Source organism: Drosophila santomea, chromosome 3R (genome assembly GCF_016746245.2).
Source record: "Drosophila santomea strain STO CAGO 1482 chromosome 3R, Prin_Dsan_1.1, whole genome shotgun sequence".
NCBI classification, from domain to species: Eukaryota; Metazoa; Arthropoda; class Insecta; order Diptera; family Drosophilidae; genus Drosophila; species Drosophila santomea.
The window spans coordinates 25,696,107-25,716,561 of record NC_053019.2 but is presented as its reverse complement, the minus strand read 5'-3'; the positions used below and the strand labels follow the sequence as shown (position 1 = coordinate 25,716,561).

The following is a 20,455-nucleotide window of genomic DNA, read 5'->3' as shown; positions in this document are numbered from 1 at the left end:
TTTGTGTTCCTTTATTTTTTTGGTTGCATCTAATTAGAAGGCAGATAAACGCAGGCTGGCTGGGTGAGAAATTGCTATAGGATCCAGTCGTACTCCACCCATTCCTATTACTCTTCTCATTCCTGGATGGAGATGCTTGGAGTTGGATGGAGGTGGGTGTGGTCAAGAAGTTGCTGATGTTGCAGCTGCGGAATAGCGGTAAAAACGCATTTGGGGACAACAAGCCGGCAAAGAGATTTGTGTTTATTTTGTAATCTTTGAAATATTTGTGGCATGGCAAATATTTTCACTCGCCTGCATTTCCGCATAGCCCCAGCAGTTGGTGGTTGTTCGGTGGGGAAAGTATACGGCTATCAACACGGGTCTATTTGGGAAAACTTCCACTTTTTCGCATCTGCCCCGAGGCAAGCGAGTCCACCTACAGCACTCAATAATAAAGCGTAACCAGCAAAAGGCGTGCCTCTAACTTGGGTTCTCAGTTTGGGTTTTGGGAGTCGGGTTTGGGTTTGGGTTAAGACCATGGAGACCATGGGAGCAAGAGCGACTTTGGTCCGAATCCCAGAGTCCCAGAGCCGGAGCACCTAGGCCTACTTATGTAAGTAAGGCTGCCAGTGCTTGTGGCTCGTATTTTATGGTTTGTGTACACATTTTTGCACACATGCGCGCCGGGTCATTCAACTTGTTGTAGCAGCACAATCCATGGCCATGGTCAGGTGGGTGGGGGTAACGGGGCCATCATGGAGAGAGCAGGAGGCAGTGGTGGAGCTGGAGGAGATGGAGGAGCGGAGGCGGTGCGCGCGCGCTTTCCTAGAATAAACAAAATGCACGACTTGGCCGAGAGCCGCCAACAACTTTGGCTTTTGCTTGAGCACACGAAGAAGCCGCGTTGCACTGCGACAAATCACTAGTTATCAATCAGGCAATCGATATTATATACAAATAATAGTTTAATTTACTGGCAACATGCCAAATAAGTGTCGAAATTAGTACCTTTAATTGTTTAGGTCAAACACTCTTTTACTCCGAACTTTAGCACAAGTTGAGTAGCAACTTTTTGGCACAGTGTGCGCTGCTGTGGCATCCACATCAACACCAGCCACATGCAGCACAAAACAGCACAAACAGCACAGGCAGCAACAGCAGCAACTTGGCTGACTAACTGACTGACTGACTTCTGTTTGTTGGACCGACACGACCATGTTTGATGTGTACCATAGCCATCATTATCATTATCATCATCATCCTCATCCTCGCCAGCCGCCAGTTGCCGAGCAACTGAGGCGTCCCCATCGTAATGATGATGTATATGCGGCTTGTTTTACTTGTTGCACTTGCGCAGTGCAAAATTGTTGCATAAGCTTGCCCCGTGCAACTGGGGGATTGTCTTGGCCTACCAGTTGCTGCCACACCGGCCACATGATTGACTCCCATTGCCGCCAAGTCCGCGGCCAAATTCTCTTCAAGTTCGGTCAAGTGGGGACAAAAATGGGGGAAACACTTCCTCCACTCCCCTTTTTTTTTTGGAGGGGGATCCCTCGTCGGCAATCCTTAACAGTTAATGTGTGAATTTTTATGCGTTGCCAGGCTCCGAAGTCGTGTTGTTGTTCTTACCGCATAAAATGTAATTTACATCCGTTAGCTTCGAGTGAGTTGGAGTTGTGGAGCTGGTGCCTCCATCTTCTCCAGCTCGAAATTGCTACTCTGATTTGTGGCTGCCGTTCGGAGGCTAGTCGAGATTCAGTAGACTGTATTCTGGATTCTGGATTCGAGGCAACTTCGCGGCCAAATTCATGCTTATGAGCACTTGCCGTTAGGATTTTCATTGTTGTTTCGCCAGCAATTTGTTGCCAAATTGTATGGGCCAATTCTTGGCCTTCTGCCTGCTGCCTTCCGCCTTCGATTTAAATGTGGAGCTGGGCAAAGAGCCGAGTCATTGGGCCAACTGGCCACCCCACAGGTATGCGGAAATTAAAATGTGAAATATTCGAGAAATTGTCAACCCTTCAACTGGACGCAATTAATCAAAGTCGTGCTGCCGCCAGCAGCAATTCATAAAACAGCAATTTGTCAAATCATTTCTGCTGCAACAAGTGGCAGCAGCAACAGCAACAGCAGCAGCAACAACTTGGCCTTCCTGGCCAACTGTCAGCTTAGACAATTTGTTTGAGCCATTTTTGCGAGGGGGCCAGTATGCAGTTGGCCAAGTGTGGGACACACGCAGCCAGCGTTTCTTGGCCAGAATGGCCGCTACGTGCCAAGTTGCCAGCTGGATGCAGTGCTGCAGCTAGCCAGGCTGCATTTTGATTATGTGGTAATAACACGTTGCACGCATACAGAGCCAAGATGTTGCTGCTGCAATTTGGTGTTGGTGTTGGTCTTGGTGTTGCTGTTGGTGTTGCTGTTTGTGTTGCTGTTGGTGTTGCTCTTGGCTTTTGGACCCTGTTATCATGCCACGGCCAAGGCTATCAAACTGGGCAAAGGGGGCCAAACTCGGCCTACGTAGCTCCCTGGCCAATTTCAATTGCATGCTGCCACAATTAGAGTTCGGCATTCGCGGGGCAAACGATAAATTAATTTATTATGGTCATGGCGATGGCGATGGCGATGGCTAACGGATATGGCCATCGTAAAATTCCCGCCGTAATGGGGGGAACTGCAACTATGGCATTTCATTAAATAATAAACATTCCGTCTACCTTCTTCTCATTGCAGCCCCGGTCCAGGAGTACACGGAGATCCAACAGTATTCGGGTAAGTCGGAAAGAAGCTGATTAACTGGCGGCCATAACCGCCGTCCCAGGAACAGGAGCCTAATAAAAATGCATTCGGATCTGTTCCCCATTCGTGTTTTATGGTGATTACCAATTCGCCAAACAATGCGGATGTGAGCGATTTACCAGCCAGCCTGCTATTTTCATATTTACACAGAGTGCACCCTTTTCTTTGATCATAAATCGATATTATAATGTGATTGATCCGGTGCCCAAAGTGGCTAATTATAATTGTCGTAAGCCGCTAATCGGTGTCCAATTATCGAGCCAATCGCTGTCATAAAGCCGCATTAGCCGAGGTGTGAAGAGGCACACCGCATGGCGAAGACAAATGGAAACATAAAGAAATAAGCGCTGCCTTTTTATGAGACACGCTGAAAAACGTGAGCTGAGCTCCATACCCATACCCACATACCCATACCCCAAACCAAGCCCAAACCGAGATTTCAATCAAAAAATGGTCTAGCCGGTTCACAGAAGTCGGGGAAACTGCGGCGCTTAACGTGTTAATGATGTGATGTGAAATTTATTGCGGGTGGCAGCCACTAAATTAGACAGCCAGTCAGTCAAAACGAAATAGAAAAAAAAGCGAAAAACACTGACTGAGTGGACGTGCGCATATTTTAAGACAGTTGACTTTTGCCTAACGACACTGATGAGCTATAAAAATTGTCAATAGCTTCGTGTATTATGACAGCCAACTGGCGCTAAGCCGCGATTTATGGCCCAAACGACACAGTAGCACCAATCACACATACCATGTATACTATACTAAGTAGTATGGATGGCCCGCTTGCATAACAAATCACTGGAATTTATTAGCTACACAGAGCTGGCATTGTTTGTTGGAGCTGGAGCACACACTCCCAGGCTGTGGCCCCGATAACCAGTTGGTCTCACTCTCGAATCATGTACATCTCTTGTTCTTGCAGAGGGCTGCTACTACAACTATGCGCATTACCAGGAGGGCGACCGCATCATGACCAATGAGCCATGTCTGAACTGCACCTGCCACAACCGCATGCTGATGTGCTACCTGCGCGTCTGCCCCTTCACCAAGCCCATTGGCCACGACTGCATCGTGGAGAAGCGGGAGGACCAGTGCTGCCCCATCATCACCTGCCCCGAAGGTGAGTCGCCCAGCAGGAGAATCCCTTTGAGTTTGCACCATACTAAATGGCACTCCTTTCAATTTAGTACCCGTGGACGTGCCGTATCACTCGCCGGAACCCGGCACCGAATTGAGCATTCCCGAGAAGTTCGGCTGCAGCATCGAGGAGAAGTTCTACCCGGAGGGCGCCCAGGTGCCATCGAATCCCAATAAGCCATGCGAACTGTGCTACTGCATCAACAACCAGACCAAGTGCGTCATGCAGGAGTGCACTCTGCACGTGGACGGCTGCCTGCCCATCTACAACAAGGGATCCTGTTGCCCAGTGCGTTACAGTTGCGGTAAGTTTCGAAAGGATATCCCAGCTAAGAACTTTACTTAAATCTTTGTTTAAATCTTGCATTCAGACCATGAAAACGAGTTGGACTTTGTGGACCAGTCGACCACGACGACCACCACCACCGTGCGACCCACCACTGGCTTCATCCTGGAGAGCACCATGACACCAGCCACCACCATGGACTGCATCCACGATGGCGAGATCTATGCGGATGGTGCCTCCCTGAAGGGCAAGAATGCCTGCGAGCACTGCTACTGCATGCGTGGTGATATCGTGTGCGCCGTGCAGGAGTGCGAGGTGCCCATGATGGCGGCCAATGGAAAGTCCTGTCGCGCAATGCCAGCCGCCGAGGGCGAGTGCTGTCCGAGCAACTACGTCTGCGAGGACGACAGTGCCACCACCGAAATTGTTGAGCTCACCACGCCAGAGAGTGCCACATCCGCTCCGACCAAGGGCATTCATGCCGAGATTCCCAAGGAGGATGTCGATCTGCAGGAGCACATCGATGACGAGGATAAGGATAAGGAGACCGCCACCATTCCCTCCGCCGAGCTGGGCAGCGGTGAGGTTGAGGAGGAGGAAGAGGACAAGATCACCACGGTTGCACCAGTGCACGTCACGGACGAGAAGGACTTCTCCTTCGAGCCCGAATCCTCCACCGCCGGCATTCCATCCGATTCCAGAATCGATTTACCATCGTCCACCGAGGAGTCGAAGGAATCGTCCACTGAAGCTGCCGAGGAAGATATCGCCAAGATCGTCACCACTCCAGAGCCCGAGGGTAGCGGCGAAGAGGATGTGCCTAAGCCTGACGACATTCCCGAAAAGGAAGTCACTGAAGAGGAACTCATTAAGGTCAGCACTGCTGCTCCAGCCAAGGCCAGTCCTGAAGATGAAGTGGTCAAGGCCACCACTTCAGCGCCTTCAGAGGAAGATGTTAAGGCAACAACCGCCGGCACAACCAGCGAGGAAGAGGAAGAGGGCAAACCCACACCTGCAGAGGAAGGAAGCGGTGACGAGAAGAAGGATGTCCAGGTCACTGCTGCTCCAGAGGCAAGCGAAGATGAAGCCAAGCCCACTTCCGCCCCAGTGGCGAGCGATGAAAAGGAACAGGAGCCCATGCCAAGTGAGGGCAGTGGTGAAGAAGAGCTGGATCTCAAACCTACAACAACAGCTCCAACGGAAGGTGATGCAGATAAGGATGCTACTCCAGCTCCTGAAGAAAGTGAGGAGCAGGATGAAGGCAAGTCTACTGAAGCGCCAACCTCCATCGACGACGTTGAGCCACCCAAGCCAACTGAATCCTCCGAGGAAGCCAGCGGAGAAGGAGAAGATGTTGCCAAGGAAACCACACCCGCTGGAGAAGCCGGCATTGCTGGAGAGGAAGAGATCGTCAAGGCAACCACACCAGCTGGCGAACTTAGCACTGAAGGCGAAGAGGAGATCGTTAAGGGAACCACCCCTGCCGAAGAATCCAGTAGTGAAGGTGAGGAAGAGATCGCCAAGGCAACCACTCCTGCCGGAGAATCTAGCATTGCTGGAGAAGAAGAGATTGTTAAGGCCACCACCCCTGCTGGAGAACCTAGCAGTGAAGGAGAAGAAGAGATCGTTAAGGCCACCACCCCTGCTGGAGAATCTAGCAGTGAAGCCGAGGATGAGATCGTTAAGGCCACCACCCCAGCTGGAGAACCCAGCATTGCTGGAGAAGAAGAGATCGCCAAGGCAACCACTCCTGCTGGAGAATCTAGCAGTGAAGGAGAAGAAGAGATCGTTAAGGAAACCACCCCTGCCGGAGAACCCAGCATTGCTGGAGAAGAAGAGATCGCCAAGGCAACCACCCCTGCCGGAGAACCCATCAGTGAGGGCGAAGAGGATGTCATTAAGGCCACCACTTCTGCTCCCAAATCCGACTTTGAAGGCGTCAAGGAACCTGAGACAGCCACAGAAGTTGCAGCAGGAGAAGGCGAGGACTTCGCCACAACTCCAATTGCTGAGGCTGAGGAAGAACCCATTGCCGGAACACACATTCCAACTGACGGTGTCAGTGGCGAAGAGGAGTTCGTTAAGGTCACCACTCCAAAGACCCTGGAAGAGCAGCCTGAAATTAGCGAAGAGTCCACCGAGGTGCCCGTCGCTGAGGAGGATCTTTCGAGCTCGACCAGTGCCCCAGGAATTGCCACCTCGACCGAAGGTGTCCAGGATGTTGCAATTGAAACGACTTCCAGTGCTCCTGCCCGAGCTGGATACAAGGAGGAAGCAGGCACCGCTGCGCCCATTGCCGACGACAAAGACTATGCTGAGGAGGTGGAACAGGATGCCACAGACTTGCCAGTCGAAGATGCTGTCCAGAGCACAACTGCAAAGACCACAACCACCACCACCACCGAGCAGCCCAAGGAGGAGTCCTCTACTGAAGCTGAGGAGGCTGAAATCGAAGTCACCACCAGTAGTCCCGTCGATAAACAAGAGGTGCCAGAAGCTGAACCAGCAGACAAGGATCACAAGGACGAGGAAGATGTACAGACCGCCACTGATCTGCCCACCAAATCTGATGTTGTGCCACCTGTTGTCGATACCGAAGCTACCACCAGTGAGCCTGAAACCGGTGATGATACCGCTACCGATAAGCCACCAACTGTTTATCTGCCTCCTGGTGAGGAGAAGGATTCTGAGAAGGAAGAGGGAACTGCTACGGAGTCCTCTGTCCAAGAGGAACCATCTAAGCCTGTGGACACTCCAGTGTCCCACGAGACTCCATCCACCACTGCTAAAGTTGACACTCGCAACGACTTCGAAACGGAGAAACCAACCCTGCCACCAAGTGCCGAGGATCAGAGCTCCGAGCCCCTGCCCGCCATGGATCTGCCCGCTGCTATTCCTGGCGAAGGTGACTGTCTGGTGGAGGGCAAGACCTACGCCAACAACACCATCGTTCCCGCCACCGCACCCTGCGACGTGTCCTGCAGATGTATCAGCAGCCTCGTGGCCTGCGAGCAGATGGAGTGCAAGAAGCCCGCCAACCTGGAGAAATGTACCGTGGCAGCCGATCTTGTTGATGGTTGCTGTCCCACTTACATCTGCGATGAGAGCCCTGAAAGTGCTGAACAGGATCAGGAATCCACCGCCAAGCCAGACGATAAGATCGACGAGGATGTCTCAGAGATCAGCACTGAGGAGATTCCCAAGGATGTCATCATGCCTACTGGCATCACTGAGCAGCCTCTTTCTCATGTCAAGCCCGATGAAGAGATCCAGCCAGTGACCTCCATTCCGCCACAGGTTGATGAATCTACGACTGCTAAGGTTGATAAGAAACCAATTGATGAATCCGCTGAGGACTCGAAACCAATCGATGAATTCGCTGAGGACAAGAAACCAATCGATGAGTCTGAGGAGGACAAGAAACCAGTCGCAGAATCTGAAGAGGATAAGAAACCAGTCGCAGAATCTGAAGAGGATAAGAAACCAGCTGAAGATTCCGAGGAGAAGGAGAAACCATCGCCTGCTGTCACTCCAGCGGGTGAGATTGAAATGGAATCCCAGCCCGAGGACGAGAAGAAGACTGAGGGTGAATACGCTGGACCCACTGAACAGCCAGAGGCTTCAACTCCCGCCCAGTTTGCCGACACTGCTGAGAAGGAGGTTGATGATAAACTGGCCACCACATTCGCTCCCATTTCTAGCGAGGATGAGCTCAAGCCTGCCGATGAAAAGAAACCCACTGATGAAGCGCAAATCCCAGATGCCGAAATTCCTGCCAGCAGCACTGAGCCCGAGTTCTCGACTGAGCTGCCTGCTGCTGATCTTGACAAGAAACCAGAAGAGGATTCAACCAAGGCCACTGAGGCGCCTGAGTCTGATAAGGTTCCTGAAGTTCCCACCAGTGCTCCAGCTGAAGATGAGATTGAGGAATCCGACAAATTCACGACTGTTGCTCCACCAAAGACTTCTGCTTCTGACGAAACCGAGCCCGCTGGTGAGGAAGATCTCGTGCCCGCAACCTTTGAGCCCGTGGAAAGCGAATTTGAAGTTAGCACCAAGAAGCCAGCCGTGCAAGGACCACCACTGCCCACTCTTGCCCCAGCTCAGCCAGAGAAGAAACCAGTCGATGAAGAGGACTCCACTGAGGCTGAGATCAGCACTGAACCAAGCGCCGAAGTTGAAAAAGAAACCTCTGGTGAAACATCCGAGTCCGACACCAAAATCGAGTCTCCTACTACTGCTGCTCCTGTTGCTGCTGAAGAGGAGGAGGACAAGACTCCAAGCACTGATAAGACTGTCGAGGCCGAAGAGAAGGTCACCACTGTTGCGCCAGTTGCTGGTGATGAAGAGGAGGCCAATTTGCCCAAGCTACCACAAGATATCTTTGAAGAGGAATTGCCAGCCGCGGTTACCACCGCTGCTCCATCGAAGGTCGAGGATGAACAGAAACCCGTCGACGATGGAGAGAAACAGGTCGAAGATGGTCAAAAGCCTATTGAGGACGAAACCTCTACATCCGCTTCAGCTGAAAATGAGATTGAGCCTGAATCTGATCGTGCCACCACTACTGCTCCTACTAAGGAAGAAGCTGCCGAACCATCCACTGGTGCTCCCGAATCTGACGAGAGCAAGGAAACGCCTGAGTCCGAAGTGGCCACAACCGTTGCTCCTGCTGATGAGAAGATTCCAACAAGCGGCATCACTCCCGATGAGGAACCAACTGCCACTTCTGCTCCTGTTGCCAAGCCTGATGAAGATATAGAGAAGGAAACCAGCACTGAAACTCCTGCTTCTTCGGAGGAGGATGAAGATACCTCTACTGCTCAAACTCCATCTGAGGTGCCCGAAAAGAAACCTGAAGCTCCTGCCCAGACTCCAGAAGAGGAAGAGGAAACTGTTGGTGCCACTACTGCTCCAACAACCTCCGATGAAGTGCCCCCTATTCAGGAACTGCCTGAGGATGTCCTTGCCGAGATCCCGCAACCCTCGACTGAGACTGGAATTAAGCAGCAAGACGAAACAACAGCTGCTCCAAGTGTTGAACCCTCTGTTAATGAAATCGATCAAGAAGCCACCACAGTCGCTCCTATCGCCGAGAAGGATGAGAAGCCAACTGATGAGGAGAAACCAGTGGTCCAGAAACCAACTGGAGAAGAGCCATCTGAGGACGAAGAGAAGGAGCAACCCACAGGACAGGATGTATCCACTGAGGGATCAGCATCTACTGAAGCTATTGAAGAGGGTTCTACCGAATCTTCTGAAGAAGTTAAGCCGTCGACTGAAGGAGATGTTGCCAAGCAGCCTGAGGACAAGCAGCCCTCTTCGACTGCCCAAGCTCCTGTTGAAACAGTTCCCGAAATCTCCACTGAGCTGCCAGCTGAAGATGCCGACAAGCCCACAAGCGTGTCTCCTGTTGTCGCCGAAGAAGAAACCTCCGCTCCGTCCGACGAAAAGATTCCCTCCGTTTCCGGCGAGGAAGTCGAAAGCCCAGAAGTCACAACTTCCTACCCACAAGCTGGCGAAGATGACGAAATCAAGACTCCCGCGTCTGCTGAACCCTCTTCCACTGACAAGACACCAGAAACTGAAGACCAGAAGCCCGAGGACGAGAAGAAGGCTGATGAGACCCCTGAGTCTGCAACCGAAGTGTCTGATGTGGCGTCATCCACAGCGGCCCCAGTTGCTGGTGGAGACATTGAGAAGGAGGAACAAGCCACCACAGCCTCACCTGTCGAGGAGGAGGAGGAAGAAGAGATCAAGCCAACTATCGCCCCAGCTGCCGAAATTCCTCAATCATCCGAAAAGGAGACCGAGGAAGAGCAAGAAGTGGAGTCCGGAACTAAGGCCACCACTGCAGAGTCTGACGAGCAGCCCATTGATGAGACTGTCTCTGCGACTTCGGTACCCATTGATGAAGCATCCACAGTCGCTCCTACCAAGGAGGAATCTACCACCACTGCTAGCCCAGCTTCACCTGCTGTTCACGAGGATGTCACCACTGTGCAACCAGTTGCCGATGAGAAGGAAGTGGCTGCTCCTCAGGACGATACAAAGACATCCATTGATCTGTCCACCGATACTCCCATCGCCCCAGAGGATGAGGAGCAAGACAAAACCGAGTCTCCAGTTGCACCCACCACTGTTGCATCGCCAGCCGCTGATTCTGCTGTTGATTCTACTACTCCTTCAGTGGAGGTTCCATCTGCTGTCGAAATCGACACGAAGCCAATGGATGAATTCATGTCCCAGACTATTGCTCCTCATACCGCCGATGAGTCTGCGTCCACGTCCGCTGAAGATGAAGACCAGTCTCCCGTTACTGTGTCTCCTCAGGATGCTGACAAGACTCCAGTTTCCGCGGCTCCCCAGGATTCTGATAAGACTCCGATCTCAGAGGCTCCCCAGGACGCCGACGAAATCCCAGCTACAGCTGCACCTCTTGACGACGACAAGATTCCAGCCACTGTGGCTCCTCAGACTGATGATGAGGTTCCAGCTACCGCAGCTCCTCTCGATGAAGACAAGATCCCAGCTACTGAGGCTGCTCTTGATGAGGAGAAGATTCCATCCACAGCTGCTCCTCTTGATGATGAAAAGATTTCTGCTCCAGTTAGCCCCGTTGTTTTCGATGTGGAGCCAAGCAGCGAGAAGCCTGCTGTATCTGAGGATGCTGCTGAAGAGAGCACCGAACCAGCTGACCATGATGAGCAGACTAGCACTGATGAGCCCACTGGTGATGCCAAACTGAAGCCACCCACTTCTGCGCCTGCCATTCCATCGGAATCCCCAGCCACAGAGGCGGAGATTGTGCCAGAAACTGCAGCTCCAGAGGTTGAAAAGGAGGTGCCAGAGAAGGCCACTGAACAACCCGAGCTGGAGAAGGATACCCCAGAGAAGGCCACGGAACAACCCGAGCTGGAGAAGGAAACTCCAGAGAAGGACACCGAGCAGGCAGCGAAGGAGACGCCAGAGAAGGCCACCGAGCAGCCAGAGCTGGAGAAGGAGGTCCCAGAGAAGGTAACAGAGCTGCCGGAGCTGGAGAAGGAGACCCCAGAGAAGGTAACAGAGCAACCGGAATCGATCGATGAGAAGACCACTCAGGAGCCAGTCGTGAAGCCCAGCTTGGATTCCACGGAGGAGGATGAAGAGTCCGTTGAGTCCGAGGAGGAATCCGTTGACAAGAAGACAGAGGAGCCTGAGGTGCCCGCTGTAGTTTCGGAGATTACTCAGCCAAGTGAAGAGGCCGTTCCCACCACTGGTCACCCACTGTTCCCGCACCTGGCCAGCAGCACCACCACGGCGCCAGCCATTGTCGACCGCGTGGGCGAGGAGGATGAGGAGAACACCACTGTCAAATTGAGTAGCTCTACCACCACCAGCACCACAGAGGCTCCTGTAACCAGCGCACCATCCACGACGACGGTGGCCAGCCAACAGCAACAGCCGATTACCCCGCCGCCCTACGGCCACGCCCCCGAGTACGAGGATGAGTACGACGAGGAGGAGGTGTTCGGACCCGGTACCTGCCGCTACGCCGGCAAGCTGTACGTGTCCGCCCAGCAGATTCCACGTGACGATCCCTGCGACTTCTGCTTCTGCTTCCGAAGCGACATCATCTGCTTGCAGCAATCGTGCCCGCCGCCAATCGCCGGCTGCCACGAGGAGCCCATCTCCGGCTTCTGCTGTCCGCGCTACGAGTGCCCCGTGTCCATGGCCGCCGTGCTGAACATCACCACGAGCACCACCACCACCAGCACCACCCTGCCGCCCCACTTCCTGCACTATTCGCACGGCGAGGCGGTGAAGCACACCGGCTGCCTGATCAACGGCCGTTCCTACCGCGTGGGCGAGCAGATCGAGTCCACGAGCGGTCCCTGCATCAGCTGCACGTAAGTACAATACAATGAAGCCACCTAGCACTAGGTATGTGGTATATCCCCATAACTAACGTGGATCTTATATCGTTTTCAGTTGCGGTGGAGACGGCAAGATGAAGTGCGATCCCCAGCAGTGCGTTCCCGAACCCACCATGCAGCAGGTGATGGCCGCCGTGGCGTCGGGACGCAAGAGATGAACCACCAGCCATGCTCACTAAATATAATTTAACTAATTCTTAAGCACTGCAGACAACAATCACGAACCGACGAACCAACCAGCCCAGATAGCACCACTCGCCAACTAGCAGCAATAGCAATAGCAATCATAGAGCCAGGAATCAGCAACCAGATAAAGAACAGAAATAGAAACAGAAATCTTGAAACCGGAAATCCGAAACAGAAAGTCCGGAAAAGAATAGGCGACAAGCCAGGCCAAATGCAATAGTGTAACAGAGAACCAGATGCAATAGTGTTAATTTTGGGTTACATACGACATACGCACTCTATCAATTGGATTATGCCCACTTGTTTCGGATTAGGTTACGGTGACGAAGCAACCAGTGATATTGTACTGTATACATAGTATAGGTGCAATTAATTTAGACGCGCTCACTTAAATCGATTACTTATTTGTATTTGTATGTGTACTAGTATTTTTGGGCTTGTGACCCTAGTGACAGGACATATAGCCACCACAGCAGCCGACGTAGCGCGTGCCTTGTAAGGTCGTTCATTGTGCCCGCCGCCATACAATCGCTTTCAGGAGACTCTCAGCACCCCACACCACACAACACCACACCACACATAGGTAGAGCGAAGATATTCCGGACACGGATCGCAATCAATGGCGTTACGAAGCCACGGCATTCGGCCGCCGGTTGGGTTTCTACACTTGCCCCCCAGCCGGCGGCTCACTCTTCTCCAATGCGCTTTTATAGTATTTTAGTCACCTTATTTTAAACATTATTATTTTTGTGTATAATTGTTGCTTCTAGTCTTCTTTTGTTGCAAGAGCAACGGAATCCGCCTGTAACACGCGCACAACCCGATCGATCGTTCGATCTTATCACATTACATCAGATCAGATTAAATTAATGTAGATCGAATCAGATTGGATCGTATCAAGTTGAATCAAATTGAGTTGAGTTGAGTTGAGTTGAAAAACTGTATCTTCTATGAACTATTCCAAGCTTTTATACTTTTATATACAGAATACGTGTAGAGTGGAGAAACGAACGAACTAGTTTTTATAGCAATTTTACAAACGAACGCACGAATTGCATAGTTTTAACGGATTGAATTTGTACTTCGCCCGCTGCACCTGCACAGGCACCCGTGTCAGGTGCAAATGAGGTGGCCAAACCGTAGTCTACATAGAATTTTTAGATCAACTGAAACTGAAACGGAAACGGAAACCGATTACGGCACCGGAAACACACTCTCGGCCATCGCTACTGCTCGACTGACTGAAAATCGCGCCGAAGTTCGTAGAGAGGAGCTATCTTTGTAAACTATTTTTTTTAACTACCAGCTGCCGCGCTGGTCATTACTTTATTGGTCGTAGAATAGAACGAAAAGCCTGGATCGGATCTTCAGTCACTTGAGCCTTAGCAATGCGCCGAATTCTTCAAGCGTTTGAATCGCGCTGAATGAATACGAACATCAATTAGTTTTATATAATCTCTAACTATAGTTGTAGCCCTAAGTATTTAATTTTAAAAATAAATAAATAAATTTTAATTTAGATCCTATTTATTTGATATGTCTTTTAAGAACAGCTCTTGTGTTTCCATACCTTATCATAATTTATATGCAGCTATTCTTTGTAATCTAATAAATAAATACAACGCTTTTTATTGAAATGTATATTGGGCGAGTGTTTTTCAATTCAATTGGTCATTTCGGATATTTTTTATAAATTATATATAATGTTCTTAGGAAGAGCAGGTTTTTCTATGGCAGTTTGATAAATAAAAGTTAAAACCCAAATGCATATAGTATATACTAGTATCGTTATAATAGGTTGCTCGCAATGCATTTTGCAAGGAACTTTTAAGCATTAATGAACAATTACACAGGGTTATTTTGAAAATTTAAAAATACGTTACAGCTTACCTTGTTGAGCGGGAAATTCGATGTTTTCCAATCGAGTAATCGAATATTTTTTTCACGTTGTGGTATTTTTAAGCGGTCCAGCAGCGGTCACACTTCCAACCGGCAGCTAAAAAGTTTATAACATATTCCGCCTATGGCCCGAATTCGTTCAAGCCACTGGACTTCTGTATAAAAGCGGCTCCAAATGGTGAATATATCCACCATAAACTGGGTCTTCGTCTGTGGCCTGTGCTTCTGCCTGGGCGGGATTGCGGTGCTCAGTTTCATGCCATTGGGATCAGGTGGGTATGCGAAACATGAACTCCTTGCTATAAATACTGATCCCGGAACCGCTCTTTTAATAGACTGCGTGTGCCCGCTGTCCAATCCGCTGGCCAAGCTTGGCGGTGCGGGCGAAGGAGTAACCGTCATAAAGAAAGAGCCAGCGGATGTAAAGCCACCACAGCCTCATGACCATGGTGCGTCTGTGCACAAGATGGCACTGCTGGTGCCGTTTCGGGACCGTTTTGAGGAACTCCTTCAGTTCGTGCCGCACATGACCGCCTTTTTGAAGCGGCAGGACGTGGCCCACCACATCTTTGTGCTGAACCAGGTGGACAGGTTCCGCTTCAACCGTGCCTCCCTCATCAACGTGGGCTTCCAGTTTGCCAGCGATGTGTACGATTACATTGCCATGCACGACGTGGACTTGTTGCCCTTGAATGACAATCTACACTATGAGTATCCCAGCGGTTTGGGACCACTGCACATCGCCGGGCCCAAGCTGCATCCCAATTATCACTACGACAACTTCGTCGGTGGGATCTTGCTGGTGCGAAGGGAGCACTTTAAGCAGATGAACGGCATGTCCAACCAGTACTGGGGCTGGGGATTGGAGGACGACGAATTCTTTGTGCGCATCCGGGATGCAGGACTACAGGTGACGCGGCCGCAGAACATTAAGACTGGCACTAATGATACATTCAGGTGAGATCAGTGCTCCGCAAAGCAAGTCGACGTGTGTAATAATTTTGGTCATTCATATTTAGCCATATTCACAACCGCTATCACCGTAAGCGTGACACCCAGAAGTGCTTCAACCAGAAGGAGATGACCCGCAAGCGGGACCATAACACGGGCCTGGACAACGTGAAGTACAAAATACTCAAGGTGCATGAGATGCTCATTGACCAGGTGCCGGTGACCATCCTCAACATTTTGCTCGATTGTGATGTTAATAAAACGCCTTGGTGCGACTGCTCCGGAACGGCAGCGGCTGCATCGGCGGTACAAACCTGATGGGTTGTGTTAAACCAAAGATCCTATGTTTATTTCGCTATATATGTGTTTGATTTGTAAATGCGCTAATACACGTGCACCATGCCATACAAGAATGTCCAGAAGAGCACGTAGGTGCAAAGGCCGCCCATGAACTGATTGGTCAGCAGATTTCTGCGGTTAATGAAGAACTTGCGCCACTGCGTGCCCGACTTTGCGAGCACCAGAATCCAGAGCACGAACACGGACAGGAAGTAGAAGAGGAATCCCAGCGTGCCACTCAGACCCAGAATACCTGCGAATTGGGACATTAACTAAGTTGGTGCACCATCAATTGGAGGCAATTACCCGCAGCACAGCCGGAGATAGCGGCCATCGATGTGCGGCAGTACTCCACGGCGGATATGTTGTTCCGGATGGCGCTCTCGCTGTAGGCGATGATTTCGCCTGTCTTGGACTGCGTGGTCTTTACACGATTCATTTTATTTGATTAAATTCTAATTTAATTTCTAGCAAAAATCTTCTCAGACGGTAAACTTCGATTGTATGTCGAAGGTGTTATCGATTGGTGTCGATAGTTATGCACTGAGAAAATTCACTCGCTGCTTTTGCATGACATATAATTTTGTGAGATAAACTAAATAACCTTGAAGAGCTGTTTTACGTTAGAGAATTGAGTTTAATGAAATATTAAATAGATTTGCATATTTTGCAACAGTGGATCTCTGTTCTCACTGCATGGTGCTACGATTGCCATACAATGGCTCATATTTGCGTTTGCCATTCGCCCGGGCACGCAGATTGTTGTTATTGGGATTGGGCTGGAGCGCTCGGACGGACAGTAATTCATTAAAATATGTGGTGATAACGCGAGCTGCCGAATCTGCGTGCAATTCGTGCGTTTGACGTGGGTACTAACTGCTATGCTGTCGCGCGGACAGTTGTTCTGATACGCGGAGTTCCTGCCCCCACAACACACGACCACCACCACCAACACAGCCACCCACCCAGCGCCTGCTCCTCCTCCGCCAGCAGCTGCTCCACCGCACCACCGGGAGAGGGGCAATTAAAAAATCAATCAGAGGGCCCCTAATTGAAAGCTGCCTCCGTCGAAATGTCGCCGCCAAAGAACTGCGCGGTGTGCGGAGACAAGGCGCTGGGCTACAACTTCAATGCGGTCACCTGCGAGAGCTGCAAGGCATTCTTCCGACGAAACGCGCTGGCCAAGAAGCAGTTCACCTGCCCCTTCAACCAGAACTGCGACATCACAGTGGTCACCCGACGCTTCTGCCAGAAATGCCGCCTGCGCAAGTGCCTGGATATCGGGATGAAGAGCGAGAACATTATGTCCGAGGAGGACAAGCTGATCAAGCGGCGCAAGATCGAGACCAATCGGGCCAAGCGCCGCCTCATGGAGAACGGAACGGATGCCTGCGACGCCGATGGCGGCGAAGAGACGGATCACAAAGCGCCGGCGGACAGCAGCAGCAGCAACCTGGATCACTACTCGGGGTCACAGGATTCGCAGAGCTGCGGCTCAGCGGACAGCGGTGCCAACGGTGGACAGGCCAGTTCCCCGGGCACACAGGTGAATCCGCTGCAGATGACGGCCGAGAAGATCGTCGACCAGATCGTATCCGACCCGGATCGGGCCTCGCAGGCCATCAACCGGCTGATGCGCACCCAGAAGGAGGCTATTTCGGTTATGGAGAAGGTAATCAGCTCACAAAAGGACGCCTTAAGGCTGGTGTCGCATTTGATAGACTATCCAGGTGGGTACTTCGAGGATTTTGTCGTGTGGCCTTCTCCGCTGACCCATGAACCACTTGAATCTTTACAGGCGATGCGCTCAAGATCATTTCAAAGTTTATGAACTCGCCCTTCAACGCGCTGACAGGTTAGAGTTTTAGAAGTTGTGGTTTTAAACTTATTTTTACAATCGTTGTCTATTTAAATATGCAGTATTTACGAAATTCATGAGCTCGCCCACGGACGGCGTTGAAATTATCTCCAAGATAGTTGACTCGCCGGCGGACGTGGTGGAGTTTATGCAGAACTTGATGCACTCGCCGGAGGACGCCATAGATATAATGAACAAGTTCATGAATACGCCTGCCGAGGCACTGCGCATCCTTAACCGAATCCTAAGCGGCGGAGGAGCGAACGCAGCCCAGCAGACAGCAGACCGCAAGCCATTGCTGGACAAGGAGCCGGCGATGAAGCCTCCAGCGCCGGCGGAGCGAGCTGATACTGTCATACAAAGCATGCTGGGCAACAGCCCGCCAATTTCTCCACCTGACGCTGCCGTGGATCTGCAGTACAACTCGCCCGCTGTCGGGGAGCAGCCAAGTACATCGAGTAGCCACCCCTTGCCTTACATAGCCAACTCGCCGGACTTCGATCTGAAGACCTTCATGCAGACCAACTACAACGACGAGCCCAGTCTGGACAGCGACTTTAGCATTAACTCAATCGAATCGGTGCTATCCGAGGTGATCCGCATTGAGTACCAGGCCTTCAATAGCATACAGCACCCGGCATCACGCGTCAAGGAGGAAATGTCCGCGTACGGTGGATGCAATGCGGCCGGAAACAACAATCAGTCGCACCTGCAGCAACCCATTTGCGCACCCTCCACCCTGCAGTTGGATCGCGAGCTGAACGAGGCGGAGCAAATGAAACTGCGGGAGCTGCGACTGGCCAGCGAGGCTCTCTATGATCCCGTGGACGAGGACCTCAGCGCCCTGATGATGGGCGATGATCGCATTAAGGTAACAACCAACAGCCCAAGGCATTAGCCTATCGGTCTTCCTACATTTATAGCTCCAACACCATGGCTTATCTAATCAGAGTGAACGAGCGGCGATATATGTACATTCGGCACCTGGCAGCTCTTAGCCATTCGGTGATTCAGTGCGTCTCTCGATGTGTGCCTATGGGCCGTATCTCCGCCAGCCCGTTTCTGGGGTCCCAGCCATGCTCACCTACCAAATGTAAACACACTTTTCAATGGGGTGGCTCGGATTTTGTATTTCAAGATGCTTTGGTGGAGCAAAGAATACTGATCTCGGCTTCGATTTACCCCGTTTTACCACAGAGGGTTAAAGAGTTTCAAGTCATGCCACTGGGTCTAGTTAAGGTCTAGTTGGCGAGCAAGTGTTTCTATATGTACATTTGATTACAAAAATTGGCCTTAAACTAAGACCCTAAGCCACAAAAACTTCCATTCAATATAAACTTTATATTCCCACTGAGTAGTTAAAAAATATGGCTTCTCGGATCAAACCAGACACACCTTTTCAAACTAAGATGTGTCAACACTTTCACTTGACCTTTAGTTGCCCAGGAGAAATTACTTAGAATTATCCAATCATGATTCATCAACTCCACGAACTGTTGTCCCATTGATCGAGCCACCCTAGTTTTCGCGCAATCAGAACGTCTGCTCTGCCAAGAACGAGCAGACAGTGGCTTTATCAGCCTCTGGGCGTGCCAATTGTGACATTATCAACCATTATCAAGAGCGCCAGCAGGCGCTCATGAGTCTCCAACCGTCGATTTGGGCGTTTATTGTCGCTTAGGCTGTTTGCCTGTTTCGCCTCATCGCAATTAGCACATTTCGGTATTGTTAATTAGGAAAAACGATACCATTTTTTTGACGAAATATGGAGCAGCCAGGTGTTGGACGCTATGATAAGCAGTGCTCCACCATTCGATTGAGTCACCTTCCAGGGAGAAGCCTTTACGATTATGCCGATAATAATGGCCACCTGTGCGTTCTTTTCCATTTTGTTTGTTTGTTTTGTCAACCACAGCCCGACGATACTCGCCACAACCCAAAGCTACTGCAGCTGATCAATCTGACGGCGGTGGCCATCAAGCGGCTTATCAAAATGGCCAAGAAGATTACAGCATTCCGTGACATGTGCCAGGAGGACCAGGTGGCCCTACTCAAAGGTGGCTGCACAGAAATGATGATAATGCGCTCCGTCATGATTTACGACGACGATCGCGCCGCCTGGAAGGTACCATTATTTAAATAACTACATAATTTATAAGACTGATATGATAATGTGCTTTGCAGGTACCCCATACCAAAGAGAACATGGGCAACATACGCACTGACCTGCTCAAGTTCGCCGAAGGCAATATCTACGAGGAGCACCAGAAGTTCATCACAACGTTTGACGAGAAGTGGCGCATGGACGAGAACATAATCCTGATTATGTGCGCCATTGTCCTTTTTACTTCGGCTCGATCGCGAGTGATACACAAAGACGTGATTAGATTGGAACAGGTGGGTGAGCTCTTTATACCTCTAGTTTACAGAGCTAACTTTCTTTCACCCCATAGAATTCCTACTATTATCTTCTGCGAAGATATCTGGAGAGTGTTTATTCTGGCTGTGAGGCGAGAAACGCGTTTATCAAGCTAATCCAAAAGATTTCAGATGTGGAGCGTCTGAACAAGTTCATAATTAATGTCTATTTGAATGTTAACCCATCCCAGGTGGAGCCCTTGCTGCGTGAAATATTCGATTTGAAAAATCACTAGAGAACCGATGCGTGTCGGGCATTTAATGCCCATGTCGACGCCGATGCCCAATGATGAATGATCAACAAGCTGTAGTTGTTGTTGTTGTTGATGTCTGTTTTATCTGTCGCTTGTAATGTTAGATTTTAATCGAATGTGATTGTTAGATTTGCATATACTGCATAGATTTTATATTTCTACATCAAAGAGAGCATATTTAGGATACCAAGTGCAAAGCAACACAATCTATATGTAATGTACACCGTTTACCTAGTTTCAAATAAACTAAACAATAATGCAATAATTAATATGAAAGCGTGGTGTCTCTGGAATAACAAAACCTTTCTTCCCTATCACAAAGGCTTTTAACTTCTTTAAAACAAATGTACAACAAATAAACCGCAGTCAGCACTGAACCATTGCTAATAAAATGCATTGTTCTTATTTCCCACCCCTTAAGGCAAAATTA

General features: G+C 50.4%; 4 protein-coding genes across 4 annotated transcripts in view; 3 read left to right on the top strand and 1 right to left on the bottom strand.

The window, feature by feature from the left end:
* The window catches only part of LOC120451761 (titin homolog), a 38,158-nt gene extending 24,237 nt beyond the window's left edge, over positions 1 to 13,921 (top strand). Inside the window, exons 3-7 of the mRNA XM_039635689.1 lie at positions 2,713 to 2,751; positions 3,704 to 3,901; positions 3,969 to 4,223; positions 4,290 to 12,093; positions 12,176 to 13,921. Of these exons, the coding sequence (XP_039491623.1) occupies positions 2,713 to 2,751; positions 3,704 to 3,901; positions 3,969 to 4,223; positions 4,290 to 12,093; positions 12,176 to 12,278 (8,399 nt within the window). The 3' untranslated portion in view covers positions 12,279 to 13,921. The remainder of the gene's footprint in view (positions 1 to 2,712; positions 2,752 to 3,703; positions 3,902 to 3,968; positions 4,224 to 4,289; positions 12,094 to 12,175) is intronic.
* A 348-nt stretch (positions 13,922 to 14,269) lies between these two features.
* Positions 14,270 to 15,493, top strand: LOC120451822 (beta-1,4-galactosyltransferase 7). Its single transcript, XM_039635790.2, has 3 exons — positions 14,270 to 14,477; positions 14,541 to 15,162; positions 15,225 to 15,493. The coding sequence occupies exons 1-3, from the start codon at positions 14,381 to 14,383 to the stop codon at positions 15,472 to 15,474; spliced, it is 969 nt and encodes a 322-aa protein (XP_039491724.1). The 5' UTR covers positions 14,270 to 14,380; the 3' UTR covers positions 15,475 to 15,493.
* On the bottom strand, positions 15,479 to 16,022 carry LOC120451823 (ER membrane protein complex subunit 6). The gene is made up of 2 exons (XM_039635791.1): positions 15,802 to 16,022; positions 15,479 to 15,748 (listed from the first exon to the last, which is right to left on the bottom strand). The coding sequence occupies exons 1-2, from the start codon at positions 15,932 to 15,934 to the stop codon at positions 15,540 to 15,542; spliced, it is 342 nt and encodes a 113-aa protein (XP_039491725.1). The 5' UTR covers positions 15,935 to 16,022; the 3' UTR covers positions 15,479 to 15,539.
* A 223-nt stretch (positions 16,023 to 16,245) lies between these two features.
* Positions 16,246 to 20,294, top strand: LOC120451820 (nuclear hormone receptor HR96). Its single transcript, XM_039635789.2, has 6 exons — positions 16,246 to 17,225; positions 17,294 to 17,350; positions 17,416 to 18,224; positions 19,269 to 19,478; positions 19,538 to 19,750; positions 19,807 to 20,294. The coding sequence occupies exons 1-6, from the start codon at positions 16,568 to 16,570 to the stop codon at positions 20,005 to 20,007; spliced, it is 2,148 nt and encodes a 715-aa protein (XP_039491723.1). The 5' UTR covers positions 16,246 to 16,567; the 3' UTR covers positions 20,008 to 20,294.
* Positions 20,295 to 20,455: the final 161 nt, after the last annotated feature.

Bases quoted from the DNA above. Each gene is read 5' to 3' on its own strand.
- LOC120451823 (XM_039635791.1), bottom strand. From the start codon at position 15,934: ATGAATCGTGTAAAGACCACGCAGTCCAAGACAGGCGAAATCATCGCC. The intron at 15,749-15,801 runs GTAATTGCCTCC...CCCAATTCGCAG, and splicing joins TATCTCCGGCTGTGCTGCGG to GTATTCTGGGTCTGAGTGGC.
- LOC120451822 (XM_039635790.2), top strand. From the start codon at position 14,381: ATGGTGAATATATCCACCATAAACTGGGTCTTCGTCTGTGGCCTGTGC. The intron at 14,478-14,540 runs GTGGGTATGCGA...CTCTTTTAATAG, and splicing joins TTTCATGCCATTGGGATCAG to ACTGCGTGTGCCCGCTGTCC. The intron at 15,163-15,224 runs GTGAGATCAGTG...ATTCATATTTAG, and splicing joins GGCACTAATGATACATTCAG to CCATATTCACAACCGCTATC.
- LOC120451820 (XM_039635789.2), top strand. From the start codon at position 16,568: ATGTCGCCGCCAAAGAACTGCGCGGTGTGCGGAGACAAGGCGCTGGGC. The intron at 18,225-19,268 runs GTAACAACCAAC...TGTCAACCACAG, and splicing joins TGGGCGATGATCGCATTAAG to CCCGACGATACTCGCCACAA. The intron at 19,479-19,537 runs GTACCATTATTT...TGTGCTTTGCAG, and splicing joins ACGATCGCGCCGCCTGGAAG to GTACCCCATACCAAAGAGAA.